Genomic DNA, 16,516 nt, shown 5'->3' on the forward strand with positions numbered 1-16,516 from the left:
GCTTTGGACCAAACTGCTTAGCCCAATATCAGAGCATCATGAAAAACATTTTTTATGTGTTCTTCAGAAGAAATGTAAGTAGTTGGACAAACAATCAGATGTAGTGTCCCTGATCCAAACTGGAAAACATACAGAAGTAAAAAATGTCAAATGAGGATCTGTAATAATGAAAACCACAGAATGAACAGCTTAAAGCTCCAACATTTAAGAGGAAAGCATTCGTACAGAGATATCAGGATTTATGATCAGGTTTCATTTACATGTATTTTAAAAGAACAGATAATGTGTTTTGGATTATCGACAGACACGCCGTATTACTCTCTATATATAAGTTTGGATAAAACTTACTGCTTTGAGTGAGTTAATTAGCAGTTTTAGTAATTTAAACAATTAGAGATAATTATTTATTTACTAGATTAATCTAATCCCCTCAGCTCTATTTCATGTTACATTATTTATTTGCATCTTCCCCCCTCCCCCCTTTTGAACCATATTTTTGTGAATATCATAAACTTCTCTGCATATTTGAATTCCTTATTGTTCCACTTGGAACTGTTTATCAGTTCATGAAGCTTCCAGTGGACAGTGCTTTATGTAGGACGTCTTTGGGACGACAACTGTCCTGCTCGTTTTGAGGGACAACCGGTGAAATCAGTTACCTACAGGACTAAAACTGAATCAGGCATCAATTTAGATATAAACTGAACCAATGTTCAGAAAGAACTCATTTGTGGTCAAGAACTGAGATCCAAACAATTCTGGCGCAACCTCACCAACAACCATTTAATTACTCAATAGGTTACACCCAAGTCTGAGTGTATTTCCATTTTAAATCTTTCTTAAATACAATGAAGGTTTCATATATGCAAAACCACAAACAGGAAAGAGCAGTGCACAAAAAGAATAGCTAAATACCGTGCTATTCTACACATTACAGAGCAACTAATAAAGAAAAGTAGCTAGCATGGCAGAGCTGAATAATTGTGGCTGGCTAAGAGAAAACTGAGAGCATTTTTGATTTAACTAAAACCAACTAATGCATCTAGGAAAACCTCCCCTACCGTATAACAAAGACTGAGTCCTATTAGGGTTGAAACTAAGACTACATCCTCAAAGCTGAATCAAAGTATCCGGATCAAAGTGTTTAAACCTGGAGGAGCCAGAATAGGCATTGTAATACCTATGCCACACCTCTAGGAAGCGCAGCAATGCTGCAACAGAAGTAAAGGAAGTAGAAGCAAGGAAGAAAGACTGTAAACAATGAACCCAGAAGAAAGCACGGATCAACAGAAAGGCTAAGATGTGCCAGTGTAAAATCCACAATAAATTCAATATTCTCTGATGTATAACATTTTCTAACAATCACAACTTTGAAGTACACCATTTTTTTGTGTCAGCACATGCTTATTAAGAAAGACGGGGTCTACGATAGCATGCATGTGCAAACATGTTTGAAACCGGTTCTACAGATTCGGATATCAAGACTTCAGTAGGAGATGGCTGAAAACCCATCCACTCTAGGAGCTTCAGATGTGGTTACTTTTGGAGTCACTTCCTCTGGTTGACCAATAAACTCAAAAACAAGGATTCATCTTGACTGGTCCTAAGGGTGCCAGACAAAAGCAGTGAAGGTGAAAGAATTCAGACCTTCATTTGACCCTGTATGGTTAGACCAGGCCAAACAAAATCATGTTTCTGGGGCAGTATTGCTCCAGTATTGTGCTGATTGAAAGGTTAAAATAAGCATCAAGAAGTACAATCGATTCCATCAGGCTTTTGTTGCTTTATGTTAAAATGTAGTTTTGCACCAGCCACTTATCTCTAGTCCATAAGTGTGCCCAAAAAAAAGCAGTTGTGACCATGAATCATTTAAGGGTCTTGAATGGATTCAGACCAACATATTGGGGTCCAGAAACGACACATTGGCATGGTTAAAAGCATTCCAAAGGTGTGGTGTGAAAGTACTGTATGGCTGTCCTCCAGCTCAACGCAAAGAAAATATTAAAATGTGCTTCAAGAGACATATAAAAAGCACACATGCACACAAAACAACTGCCAAAGCTACAAATGACTTCCAGGAAAAAAGAAACAAAAAGGTAGATTATCTGAATTTTTAGAAAGCTGTGTTCTTGAAGAGAAGTCTGATGAAAATATGACAGCTAGATGTGAGAGCCAAGAAAGGTAGAGGTTGTGTGATTTTTTTTTTTTGTCACAATGCCTGCTAAAAAAGAAAATCACAAATCAGAGGGGACTGAGAAGGAAGGGACTGCAACACTGAATACTTTAACAGTACACACGTAGACTGCAACTCTTTTCCTTAGTTTTTACTAAGAATAAAGAAAATATTAAAGAATTGATCATGTAGAACAGACCCCATCGTTAATGGCATACCTCCGACAAAGACAGAATGCATTTTGAAGAGAGACAAGGATGATGGTATTGGGATGCTGAAAATTAAACCGTAAAAACTGCCAATTGCAACAGTTCCATGAAAAAAACTGATATGATTTTAGTGCAAGAGCTTTGATGCAAAATCCTATCTTTTATTTAAAAAAAAGTTTAATTTAAGCTTAATCTATCATAAAACATTCTAATAATGGAAGAGATTTCATTTAGTAATGCAAAAGGTTTGCACTATCGCAGGCTCCTCGTACTGCTATGCTAATGAGCAGCTCTGAGGGACACCCGATGTAACTGTGAGATGATTATGATAATCTCATATAGTCTAACACAGAGCGCACACACACACACTTTCATAAATGCTGTATGCACCCACAACAGTGTTACTAGGCAACGGGAAACCATTAGCCCCCAAGGTAGCCCACATCCACACATATTCCACGCACACACACAGTGAAAAGAAACACTTAAACAATTGTTCAGGGGGGAATGCATGAAATACATACATATGTAGATGCCATCACCGCAGTCTGAAGCTTTTTCATTGCTTTATTGCATAAGCGACAGCAACATGGCTAAGGCCCTGGGAAGTCGTCTGTAAACCTGTGTTATAATGGCTGATCATTTACATCGTGAATCAGCAGGATCAATGCAGGTCTTTCTCAGCTGGCACACCTCAACCTTCTGTCCATATTATCCTTGTAACAGCCAAAAGGTAAAAAGCAGAACAAACGGCTTGAAAACCGATCTATTTCCACCCTCCATGTTTGAATAATTATAAAAACCCAATGTTCCTGAAAGTGTCATTAATGATTGAGTCCTCCTAAGCATGCTAAGCCCTTAAACAGTTCACCCTGCACATTGATGGAGACATGTGACTCCATTAACGCAGCTAACCTCGATGGAGATGAGCGCTGTGAAGAGGAAGCTGAATTCAAGTTGGCGTGTTGCTGAAAATAACAGCCTTGTTGTAGATGGCTTTCCTAGCAGCCGAGATAAGGCATGAGGATGGGTAAACATGAGAAGGTTACATGCACAGCTCAGTAATTACATGGCTTCGACACATGACACTGAGCCAATTAGCATAATGGGGTTGGGTTGAGTATACGAGGGTGTAGTAGTAATACTGAAGGGAGGCAACTCTACCGGCTTGTTAAAGCACCTAGGAAAATTTCACTGTTGCAAATTAAAACTCAGGCTATCAGATTCATGTCACCACTTGTTTTCAATTCCAAATCCCTACCTAGTGCGAGTGCATTTTAATACGTTCAAACCATGGAAAGCAAAGCTCGAAATTGTCAGTAAAATTTGCTTTCAGAACTTCATTAAATCAAGTCATGCAAACTCTATAAAACTAATTTAAAACGAACACCAAACGCAGGTATTTGTGAGCATATTACCTTTATTTTGTGTGTAGTGATTAACAAAAGTAAAGGTTAAGCTCATGCTGATTGGCATGTACCTTAGACCCAGTTTAAAAAGCTATGAGATCACCCTTTTTACTTTTAAAAAAGTCGGCATTTATCTACATTAGTAATAAGCAATGCAAAAACTTATGTTCCAGAGTTGTACTTAAAAGATCGAGTAGTTGTGTATCGGAATGCCAGTCTATGAGTGCACACAAAACTGCATTTTCTACAAAAACAAGTTTAAACAAAATCTGTTTTTTTTTTTTGCTTTGCTAAGGTCCTAGCATGGATAAGCACACAGTGTAATTTAAAAGCTTTAATGTCTGCATATGTCCAAGCTGCTGTTGAATGGGATTCCTACTGTCAGCGCACCGCTGGTGTACGGTGGTCTGAGCGGCTCCGACAGAAATAATATTTGAAGGCAGGATGGTATTCTGGATGACGTGACTGCACTGAAGATGTTTTCAGGTAGACATTCTCATTTCAAAAAGGATTTAAACTACATTTTACCCACTGATCACAGCAAATATAGCCATTGTTACAGGCAAAGAAAGGATAGGGGAGCTCAGCAAAACACGCATCAGCCAGAGCAGCAAAAATGCTTCAGCCGCGTGTCAGAACTAAACTTGTACAAGCATAAAAAATGAAACAGCACGCAGGTTTTTGCTGCTCTTGCCACTTTAGGTGTGAATGTAGCATTACAGTGGCTAGCTTCCAGCCATGGCGTCCTGCACGAGCATTGGGGGGTCGATTCACTCATGTGTCAGGGTACGCGCACAGGGGAGAGGGACAAGCAGACGACCCTGATTGACATGTCAGGAACCAATTGTGTATAACGGACCGTCTTTTGTGATTGGTTGGGGTTATTCATTGATTTCTCACTGCAGTTGTGACCATTTATCTTAGTTTCACTGCTTGCTAAGTGACTGAGGAGATCTTTAAGCCACATGGTAAAAAAAAAAAAAAAAAATGCATCAGAAAAGATCTCCTACTGCACTTTTAAGAGACTCTAGAGTACATTAGAATGATGATGGCTGAAAAATTTTTTTAATTAAGTATTTATATCAGTTAACATTAACAATTACTAATTGCCATTTTCTTTATCCATTTGAAATGAAGGACCTAGAAAAAAAAACTGAATTGAAATTGCAGCCATGACCCTATTTAAACACAGACTTAAAAAATTAGATCAGCCCAACCACATCTTGCATCTTGCATTCGAAAAATACACCAAAGCCCATGTTTAAAGTCAATTCTGACATCTTATATGAAAGCTCTTAAAAGAAAGTCCAAATGAGTAAAAATCTTCCCCTTGAGGCTTTACAAAACAATACAGATCACTAACGGGCAATGATTTTCTTTTTATTGCAGATCTTAGTTGATATCAAAATACACTTCTAGTGACATACATATATGAAAACCAGCCAGGCTCTACAGTTAAAATGCTCCTAAGAGTTAAAAATAAAACCATATGACCAGTTTATGTTGGTCTGAGCAGGTTTGTGCAGAACAGACCGTGGATTTCAGAATCAGGCCATTTCTGAGGCTAAATAAAGCCTCTAACACATAAGCACACACCCTGTCACACTAACTAAGTCTTATCTCATGCAGGGCAGTGGTGACACCAGGCTGTATAACCTGGATTGTATACTACAGCTCCAGCACTTTGTGCATTAGGCTGATTGTGCCGACCGCTCTGATAACATACACTTTGCTTGGATAGACCAAACTAAAGACACAGCTGGACACAACATCGATGGTGTGTATTTATAGCCTTTCCGTCATTAGAAAACCCCCAACTCACCCCTCCATCAGAGGCTCACGCCTCCCCCCCTCACCCCCCCGCCCTCAGGGAAACCCCTAGCAACAAGGAACTCCAACAAACTGCCTGCTGTTTATTTTTATTTTGGGTGGCCGCAGCCCGAGCTGCGGTGCTTTCAAGCTTGCTGCTGCATTTCTTTCAGAGCACCGTGCATTCAGGGGCCAGTGAGTGGGCATGCTTTTAAGCAAATGTGTGCTGAAAATGTGTGGAGGTGCGTCTTTTATGCCTAAATATGCATGCTATCACTAGTGGGCCATTAAATTCTGTTAGCAGTGTACTGCCAAAAGAAGAGCTTCAAAGATTTTACCTTTTCCACTATCAGTCAAATCGAGGTGATTAACAAAGACAATATTCATGTTTATCTGGTGGATCTCGATATACAGAGCCACTGAGCGTCTCGTGCCAAGTTTAGTTGGCATGGAGCAAACATTTACTGATGCAGGTCACTTTGAGAGCAGCAAGTTGCAGAAGGGTGAATTTCTTCAAGCAGCAGGCCAGAGCTAATGTCTTCACAGTCAGTGCCTGCCTGTCCGAGCATTTGAGAAGCTGAACAGCTGTTCAGTCAGTCGGATTACAGAGCCAGTGGAAGACGGATAAAATGAAAAAGACGAAAAGGATGGAATATCCAAGAAACAGGATTGAAACACAAGTAATTATTTTCTGAATGCCAGAAAGAATGTTATCTAGTAGTTTTACAAACAATTTGATGGATTCCTTTTATATGCATGTCTTAGATTTTGTCTACCACTCAAAGGCTACCCTTTAGCATCCATGCTTGACATTCAACATTTTCCTGATCAATCCGTTAAATACCAACACTAGGAGCAATTGCACTGAAGGCATGGGAGAAAGCTGGGCTTGGGATGAACAAAGACCAAAAAATATTTTATAAAGGGGGAGAGAAGAACCAACATAAGGAATAAAGCTTTAAGCATTTCAGAGCACCGTCACGAGTCGCTTGAATCCAGCTCCCCCCAATGCGGCGGCCTAATCCGGGGGGATGCCTGGAAGGCCAGGCCGGCCAAGGTCCTGTCCCCCACTAAGTATGGACAGGCCAGAGTGTCGCTCTGTTCACAGACCTGCTCACTTTACAGAGGCATATCACTTTCAAAATGTTATTGCACACACGCCGTCAAAAAGTATGCCCGATTTTGAACATTGACGGGTTCCGCCATGTTGCCACCAGAAACTACGCTTTCTGTCGCATTTGATTCGAGAGTGGAAAATAAATGTAATGAAGGAAAATAATGCAGGGAGTTCAAATATGTAAAGGAAATAAAGGCTTTGCATAGATAAGGATTTTAGTTCACCAATCTTTGTAGAGCCATGTTTTGATTGAGATTTTTGTATCTAATCAATCATTAGAGTTTCATTGGAGCATTTTTACACATGCCTTGATTTAAACTACTGCATTGTCGCTCTAGTTTCAAAAATTTCAAAATCAAAGTCTTTTCCAGTTGCCAACAAGTTTTCTTCAAGTACAGACACATCTTTAGCAACATCCATCCTATCAACCTTCCCTGTCCATAGTAAACTAAAGCATCCCCACACCATAATGCTTCCACTACCATGGGGTTTCATAATGGGGATGGTGTGGTCAGGATTTGAGCTCAATACAGAGTTCTGTGTAGGTAAAAAAAAGCTGTTTTAGGCAGATACCCATACCTCCAAAATGAAATCAGGTATCACTTCCACTACCAAAAGGTCTATAAAAATCAAGCAGCTAGGTATGTGGACCTTTTCTAGGCAGTACAGAAGCCGCATAGATTCTGCAGTCAGTGCAAACCTCCAGAATTGATGCAGTGTTCAGATCAGCGGAAGAACAGTGCAGTGGGAGCTTCGTGGATTAAGGTTTCCATGGCCGAGCAGCTGCAACCAAGCCATACATCACTGAGTGCGATCCAAATTTCGATGCTGTGCTGTAAAGCACACCTCCACTGGACTGGAGAGCAGTGGAGGCGCCTTCTCTGAAGTGATGAATTGAGCCTCTCCAGCTGTCAATCTTAAGGCCCAGTCAGAGTATGGCTGTTGCCAGAAAATAGTACTTATCTGACTGTACTTTTAAAATTACTTCATTTATTTAATGAGTACAGAGCATATTAATAAACAACAAACAACTTCTACATCTGCTAGATTGCGGAAAACTTGCTAATTTACATCCAGAGTGTAAGGTTTGGTGGAGGGGGATTATATTGTGGGGTTGGGTTTTTAAGACGCTGGGCTTGGTTCCAGTGACAGGAACTCTACATACTTCAACATAACAGGAGATTCTAGTCCTTTGCTCCCAGCCTTTCAGGAAGTTTGGAGATGTCCCCTCCTTCCAATATGACCATGCACCAGTTAACAAAGAAGGTCTAGGACGACAAATGAGCAGCTTTGGTGTTTTTTTTAGGCCTTTCTTCTTGCCATTCCTCCATCAATGTATTCTCCCTGCTGAGCTGTTAATCTGCAAAACTCCTGCAGAGCTAATAAGCCTTTTTGCTACTGCTTTGATTAACGTTCTTATAGTCCATCCAATCAGTTTAATTGAATTGCCATGTTTCTTTCCATTTTGAGATGATGCATTTAGAATTGCTTCATACAATATTAAAACCTCAGCTTCTTTGGTGTGACCATAATAGCATCAAATCACTTTTTAAGAGAACAAAGGACATTTACCCCCACCCCCTGCCTCCTACATACCTTTTAGAACTGTGGCACCAACTATCTGTGCATCCATCTTCAAAGACCTGATTTAAAACTGACTGATTATATATCGACCTCATCATTCATTTATACACACTGTTATAGTCCCCAAAGACCACCTACACTACAGAGGGACCAGTCACTGTCTCAGTGCTCATTAAACACATGCAGCAGTGGTGCTTTTTTAGGCTGGTTCTCCACATCCAGCTGTAGAAAGTATATTGTGCAGCATGACTGGTTTCAATGCAGGTCAGAAACATGGTCAAGAGAAGAGCAGAGACCATGTTAAAAGGTCCCCATAAATCCCTCAAACAGTTACATGGATGTGGCAGAAAGAGGAAGAGGAAGTAGGTGTCTGAAAATATTCAACTGACTGATAAGACCTGAAAGAAGAGTTGATGCCAGTTTTCACCAGAAGCCTATCCTAGAAAGCGAATATGTTCATCAGTACTACTGGTCCAAGGAAGGTCAGCTCCACCTCAACTGAATAAACCACAGAAGTTTGCAGGATGCTGTTTATAACAGCGACGAATACTGGAACCTTTCTGGCCTATAGCATAGTTGTAGTGGAGAAGAGCGATGAAGCCTATACCGATAAAAACAAAACAAATGCTACCTACAGAGAAGTATGGTGATGGTTAAGTGATCCTGAGCTTTTTGTAACCTTTCAAATATTGCATCTTGGCAGCATTAAATTGCTGTGCTGTGATTCTGTTCATCCTGCAGCTCTAGGCATCAGGAAATTTACCAACACACAAAATGTCTTCTTTAGAATCTGAATCCAAGGCATCACCAGACATTTAAACTGCACTATGATCCCAGGAACTTCTCCGTTCATCAGGTTGATATTCAGGATACCAGAGTTATCATCAGTCAGCTGACTTGATCCGATATCTCTGGTGCGATTTGATAAAGGTGGCGACACCAAACAAGTCCACTATGGTCAGTGAACAGAAGGCCTGTACCACAGGAGCTAAGCTAACGGATAACTTGGTACTGAAGATGAAGGTGTTGATTTAAATCAAGACTGCAGGTCTTTTAAAGTGGTATTTTTAGATTAAAATTTCACTTTGTCTTGCTGGTTTATCTATTGATTGCAAACAGATAAGAATTTCCAAATGATAATTTGTCTGTCCAAAAATAATTGTAGGGTGCAACTGTAATTTAATGGATGGTTAGTTGGAGAAGGTAGCAGTCAAGCTAAGAAAAGAAAGATAATTTTAAATTCCTTTACTCTTTAATTCTACAATCCTAGCATCTTGTATAGCTCTCAATATTTTTACCCCATTTTTCTTTTTGTTTAATGAGAAAACCTGTTTCAATGAATAATTAAAACACCTTCTGTATCCTGAAAGACAAGCACAGAATGTTGACTTTCTGCGCCACATTTTTCTAAGAAGAAAAAAAACAGAATAAGGGGGTAAAAAAGAACAACTGATACAGTACATGGATTGATGAGGGTGTGATATCAAAACAGGACTGAGTGATTGATATCCAGGGTCATGATGATCAACAAAAAGGAATATTACTTTAGTGTATGTGCTTTGCTGATGTTGAGCATGTAACAGAGTCTGCTGTGTGAAGTTATGTAACAACTGGAGTAGGCAAACACAGGAAGGTTGGCTTCCATATCTAAACAAAGAAAATGATATAACTGGGTGCAAAAGTTTAGTTTTCCTTTTACAGGAAATTATTATGTGCTATTTAGACAGCACTTATATTTTGAAATTAATAATTAATTTACAGCTGCATGCAATCTGCACATATAAAAAAGTGCAAGAAATGTTGGCTTATAACTTAAATACTCTACATCCAGGCTCTTACTACCTGTGATGTATTAGGTGCTACAGAAAGCGATAAAAATAAGGGGAAGCAGAAAAGAAACAATATTAAACCATCTACATGTGTGATATCTGCTAGCACTAAAATTTCTGATAGATTTTTTTACAATTTTTTTTTAAATTACCTGATCATTTAAATCCATAAAAGCTGTAAAAGAATCGGTTTAAATAAAAATCAAGACAATTAAATATAGAGTAAAAATACTTACAATGTGAGCACATCTCCAGGGGGTAACTGGCTTCATTTCCCTAGGAAATAAAGAAGAAATAGATTCAACCTTAAAATACTAAAATGTAGAATATGTTTTCCAACAACACATTTAACCAAATGAGCTTTCAAATGATGGATTTCAGATCTTAAATCCACCATTTTAACTTTGTCAGGTAATGATGTTTAATTGAGGTTCAGATATCAGAAACCTCTGGAGCAACCAGACGCAACGCTTTTACAGTTCTACAGTGTCCTGGGATAATTAATAAATACACAATTAACTTATAGAAAAGTGCAAACCAAATTTTTTTGTTGACAACAGTGTTTTTAAAGCTTTAAATGATGAGAATATATTGTACATTTTTTTTTTCTGTTTGTTATAGCTTAACTCAGGTTCCCCCAATTGTTTATAAAATCTGAAAAGTTTACTTAAACTTTACTTCAACAGTTTAAGTTCAAGCAATAATACAATTCAGACAGAAAGACCCTACTTGCCATCAATTAATAATATTGCAAGGTCACAAAAACAATTTGTTTCATTGCTCAAGTTAGATCCACAAAAACAATTAATTTAAGCAAACTCTTTAAAATGCATTAATATTTCCAATATAAAAATAATGGAACTAAAGTTAAAAGCATTGACCTATAGTCAGCCATCTGGAGTTCAGAAGTTGAGTGTTAATATAAATGTAAAGGTCTAAACATTTGAATACGCCAAATAGAAAAGTTTAATAAAATCTAGATGTGTTTCAGTTATTGACGTGAAACTATGGAATAATTTTAATAATGATTTGATTTTAAACTGTGTGCTTTGTTGAAGTGAAAACTAGTTTTGGGTGCAAGTTAAAAAGGCTTAAAGTGATATGTTAATGTATGCATGTATTCTGTAGTAATAGTTGCATAGTTTTTTTTTTGTTATATCGGTCCTCAGGGACCCACTATCCAGCGCGCTTTGGGTCACTCCTCACTGCTGCACACCTGCCTCAAGGGATGGATAATTAACAGCATCTGAAAGATGCAGGACAATAGTAATAAAGGAGCAGGGTGGGGAACCACTGCTGTAAAGAGATAAAGTCGTTGAGTAATACTGGATCAGGTTCAACGTTCACATCAGGTTCTCACTTCATCCAAAACAGCAGCATCAAATTAGATGGTTGGATCGCTGGCAGGGTGATGCTGAATACGTTAGCCAATGAGCAAAGTGTTTTCCAAGGTGCTGGGATTGATGGGATGTGTTCTCCGAAGCCAAATTACAGCCGATCCTTTAGATCAGCTGGCCAGGAGTCCATTGCTACTTTAAGGAATTGACTATTTTTCAACTGCCAAATGTACAGCAAAAGTTTTAGCTTTTTTCAACCAGGTAGAAAATAAAAATTAAGTTTGTTTTTTTCTATCTTTTAAATTGCCAGCTACTGAGTCCAGCTGAGCAATATTTTGGTTAAATGAAAAAAAAAAAAAAAAAAAGGTTTGACTGACCATAAGCAGACCGGTAACAAAAAAAGTAAATAAATCAAATATAAAAATGGTATACTGCAGAACAGATCGGATGAAAAAGTCCCAGTTATGTCATGTGGTTTCATCTTGCTGCTGCAACAAAGAGGTAGGCTTGACACAGAAGTTGCGGTATTTTAAGAGCCACGAAGAGAAAGAGGCGACACGGGATTAACCGGGAGAGCGCCTTAGCATTTGACACCCTGTCGGGAGAGCAGGGTCAGCCACTGGCGCAGACATCAGTGCTTGACATGTATATGGTTTTCCTCTGTGAAAGTGCTTCACGTTCGCTGGGATCAACCAGTTCAACACTGGGAGTTTTGAAGTAGCTCAACACGTAACAAACAGCACCACTAAGCTCCCATTTTGATATCTTGTTGCTGTTAATTGTGACAACTTTATTGATCTGAAGAGGCAAAAAGTCCTGGACTAAATACATCAAAATAGTCATTTGTTTTTACTTTTAAACTTCTGTCAAATTTGAGTGCTCTTTAGACATGAAAGTAGGGAAGATTTAGCATTCCTAAGACTTTAATAATAAAATAAGTTGGTGCTGAAAAAAAAAAACATAAAAAAGGTATTTTTATAAGGACATATAAACACTTATAAGCATGAGAAGTTTAGCATACTTCAGATGCAATTCAATAACACTTTCATCTTAACCTAAAAAACACAGATTAAATAAGCTTCAGTCATTTTACTACACCTCAGATATTCATTCTTGTTAAAGTGCTAACCCTGGGGTCTCTGCAGGTAAAGAGTCTTAAGGAAAAGGAGATTGGTTTGAGGGATTACAGCTTTATTGGCTGAGGTGCTAGTTCTGTTATGTTGCCATCAAGAAGTAACTTTTGTAATGTCTTCCTACTACGAATCCCTTGATGCATAGAAATAATGAAGGGAAAAAAACAAACAAACAGAAACTAAACAAAGGGGAATGTAGAGTTGTTTCTGGCATACATAGAGGGGAACAGATGCAGAAAGAGATGGGCTGGGTTGCTCATCAATAATGCATGCTTCATTCAGAATCAATTAGACCATTGCGCACAAAACACGTTTTGCATAATGAAGAGTCTGGCAAAGTGGCCGGTTCAGTAGCAACACTGCAGCCGACCCAAAAACCTGGCTAATTATAGACCTGCAGGACTCGTAACATGAAAGGCTATTACAGTGCATGCAGAGCTGCAGAGCTAAAGTACTTTCCTCAACCTTTGTATTCTTCTTTTGATAATCAAAAATATATTAGGAAATCCAGGACAATAAATGAAATAACTGAAAAGCAGGAGGTATGTCAATTTTTTTAGTGGTAAGCTAATCTGTCATGAATATTGTGATTTGACTCAAATAGATAAAAATGCCATTTAAAGCAAACATTTCATTGTAAAATGAACTGTCGGTTTGATTTTGAGCTTACAGTACTTTCATTTGATTCCTCCTTACATTAACATGCTCAGCAGGATATTGCAGTTTGCACAAAATGGTCTCCATTTCATTGTTGGGTGTTGATGGATCTGCTCCAATGACCTTCCGGATGGTCTGGAAGCGCTTCACCTGACCCATCATCACAATAAAGAACACATGTAATAAACTCTTTTAATCCACACAAACAGGAACGAGTCTTTCAAATACGAGGACCTAAAGCTGGTATGAAAGACACATTTGAAGCTAGTCTTACAAAAAAAAATATATAAAGCCATTTAAGTCAGATGAATAACTTTGGTATTGTGTATTTGGATTATTTTTACATTTATTCAACAAGCATCTATGATTCAGTTGATAAAGCGCGATCTATTTTCAGAACGTTTCTCATGCAAAACAAAAACATTTGTCTTTAACTATTTGTCATTTCCTTTCCTCACAGTATCGGAAATGGTATTGAGAATCGAAAAGTTTGCAGGGTATCGATATTGAGTTTGAGATTTTAGTATAACCTGGTATAACCATAGATTTACCTGATGCACTTTCTATGAATTTTGAATCAAAATAAATCTAACATACATAAAAATTAAGTTTATCTTAATTCAAAACATGCATAAAAAAAACAAAGAAAAATCTGAGGTTTTAATCTAAATATTTGCAAAACCAAATTTAGAAATGATAAGAATTAAGAGAGAACTTAAAAAAAAATCCATATCTAATGAAAAATTATATTGAGGTTCTTCATTAAAGCGATACATTTTTAAAAACTATGATATTTCTAAACTGGTGGAGAATAAAACTATAAATTTACGGAATATATATTAAAAAAAATGGTTTTATACATATTAAAGGATCTAAACAGTAGGCTAGCATCAAACAGACGATGACGGGTCCCCTAACGGGTCCCCCTAACGGTTATGATTGGCAAACAGTGCAGAGCGGGCGAGTGTGCCATTTACCAGCCGGGAGAAATGTAACTTTTAACAATCAACTTTAAAGAAAAATAACTTTCTGTTGATGGTTTTATTGTTACATCCCTAAATGATCGGAGTAGTCCATTTGGAAAAATACAAAAAACCTGAAATCAAAATGCTGTTTCCAGGAAACTAAAGTTCTTGTCTTTATGAGCAGCTACATACTCTAGCATTATGAAATAAGATTATGCTTACATCCTATAACCAAAGTTTTTTTGTTTTTTTTTCATTTAATTATTAATTAAGAGCAAAGACTAAAGAGCAGCTGAAGATAATAGTTACTGGAATGCCTGTTTTGGTGTTTTTTTTGCCAGAGTGGGGGTGCCTTCACTTAAACCATCCCTTCTCTCTGTTACAGCATGTATGTGGGATTTTTCACTGCGCCTTGCAGAACTGCTCCAGCTTTAGGAGTCAAAGGAAAATATGAAAATAATTAGCTAAATCTGAGCTGGCTGAAGGAACTCCAGCAGAGCTAATCCTCTCAGCCATTTCCTACTCCAAGTCACGCCTTTCTACAAAAGGTTTTAAAGGCCTCTAAATACCATAAAACCAAACACTGCTAGAACCTTCTTACTAGCTAGTTTCCCTTTCAACAGTTTAGTTTGTTTTATCCAAAAGAGGGCATGTCAGCTTAAATTAAAGTATAAACGGTGGTTTCCTCATTATTTTTGATCTGAAAGTGTTTTTTTTCCAACAAAAGGCTGGAGATGGAGAGTTAATCCAGTCAATCTCCAGCAATCCCCCATAAATGTAATTGCGGTTTTTATATCCAGCCCCATTATTTCTTATCAACTGTGCATTTTTCATACATCTACGAAACATCGTCTGGCTGTAACCAAATATCTCAAAACCAGGTTTTTAATTGTAGTTCCTACAGTTCTAAAGGTAGAATGGCAGCGATATAGATATTTTGGTTATTAGGCTCGTTTTCTGTGAAACTAGCTCCCAGTTCGTATACAGTACAGGAGGAGCTGCTGCTGCAACCAGCTGGGTTTCCTCAGATTTAATCACTTTTTCCCAATTTAAAGAAAGAAATTTAGCTTGACCAGATTGATTGATTATCAGAATCAAAATGCAATGGGTTCGACTTATTTGATTTTTTCCTCTAGTAATGATTTCGCTCTGTTGTAAAGGCCTTTGCTAATATATTTGTTTTGAGTTGTATAGTTATGCACTTTGATCTTCACTAGTATAAAAAGTGAAACTAAAAAGATGCTTGGACAATGGTTTCCACTAAACATCCACTTTGTTTTGGATGTCACATCTCCATACTTATTGTCTTGGTTTATAAATCTAAATTAACTGGCTTCATTTATTGAGGGCAGGTGTTACACACAAAAATAGAGAAAATAGAATATCTTAACTAGTTACCTTCATTTTTTCTAGCGTAATAACTGGAGAGATTTAAATTTATAATACAATATTTTAGATTTGGCTTAAAAACACCTAGAGTCATCCAGATTATATAGATTGGCCAAATTATTCATGTTTCTGCAAAACCTGAACTTTTTCTGTTGCAGTAAAGTAAAAACAAGCGGCTGCTCACTTCTATATATCAGCCTTATTTTTTTCTCCAAAACAGCTTCATTGTAGACGACGTCAGTTTGATCCACTTCCCCTAGTTCTTTATGCAAACAGGCAATAGTTTGACTTTAAAATATATTTCAATGCCACATTTTGTATAAAATTAGGAACCAGCTTATACGGTTCACATAATGGAGCACTGACTTTATGGAGTTTGAATTCACAGACATCATTGTTGGCAGGAAACCATTGTTTCATTAACAATGATCTTTGCCTGGATGCAGTACGAGTTCATCCTATGATGTCATTCTGTTGTTTTTTTAATTTATGTGAGACAAAAAGAAAAAAAAAATCATTGGCCTTCATGTCATCAACATCATTGATCTCTGTAAACAACAGGGCTGCTTCATACTAGCAAAACACCCAGTTACAACATTATTATTAAAGCATGAAAATGTGAGTTGAAATTAATCTGCTTTCCTGCCTTTTTTGTTTGCCATCATCATTTCTACTTTTCTGGGGTTTTTACATATTAAACATCAACATCTATACCATCAACATATAAAATTAATGCCATGAAAGCTGGAAAAAAGTAGATATTGGACATAATGAGATAAGGACTGCAGCTAACAATTATTTTGCAAATTCATTAATCTGTCGATTATTTTTTTCGATTAATAATCAGATAGCCAAAGGTTCCTTAAAGACTTTTTATGAAATTAAACCAAGTGAAAATAAAGCTT

General features: G+C 37.6%; 1 protein-coding gene across 1 annotated transcript in view; it reads right to left on the reverse strand.

Moving 5' to 3' along the window:
• ppp3r1 (protein phosphatase 3 regulatory subunit B, alpha) overlaps nucleotides 1–16,516 on the reverse strand; it is a 40,583-nt gene that overhangs the window by 18,485 nt on the left and 5,582 nt on the right. Inside the window, exon 2 of the mRNA XM_015396904.1 lies at nucleotides 10,367–10,406. Within this exon, the coding sequence (XP_015252390.1) occupies nucleotides 10,367–10,406 (40 nt within the window). The remainder of the gene's footprint in view (nucleotides 1–10,366; nucleotides 10,407–16,516) is intronic.

The sequence above is a fragment of the Cyprinodon variegatus genome, unplaced genomic scaffold (assembly GCF_000732505.1).
Source record: "Cyprinodon variegatus isolate N-32 unplaced genomic scaffold, C_variegatus-1.0 Scaffold829, whole genome shotgun sequence".
Lineage (NCBI taxonomy): Eukaryota > Metazoa > Chordata > Actinopteri > Cyprinodontiformes > Cyprinodontidae > Cyprinodon > Cyprinodon variegatus.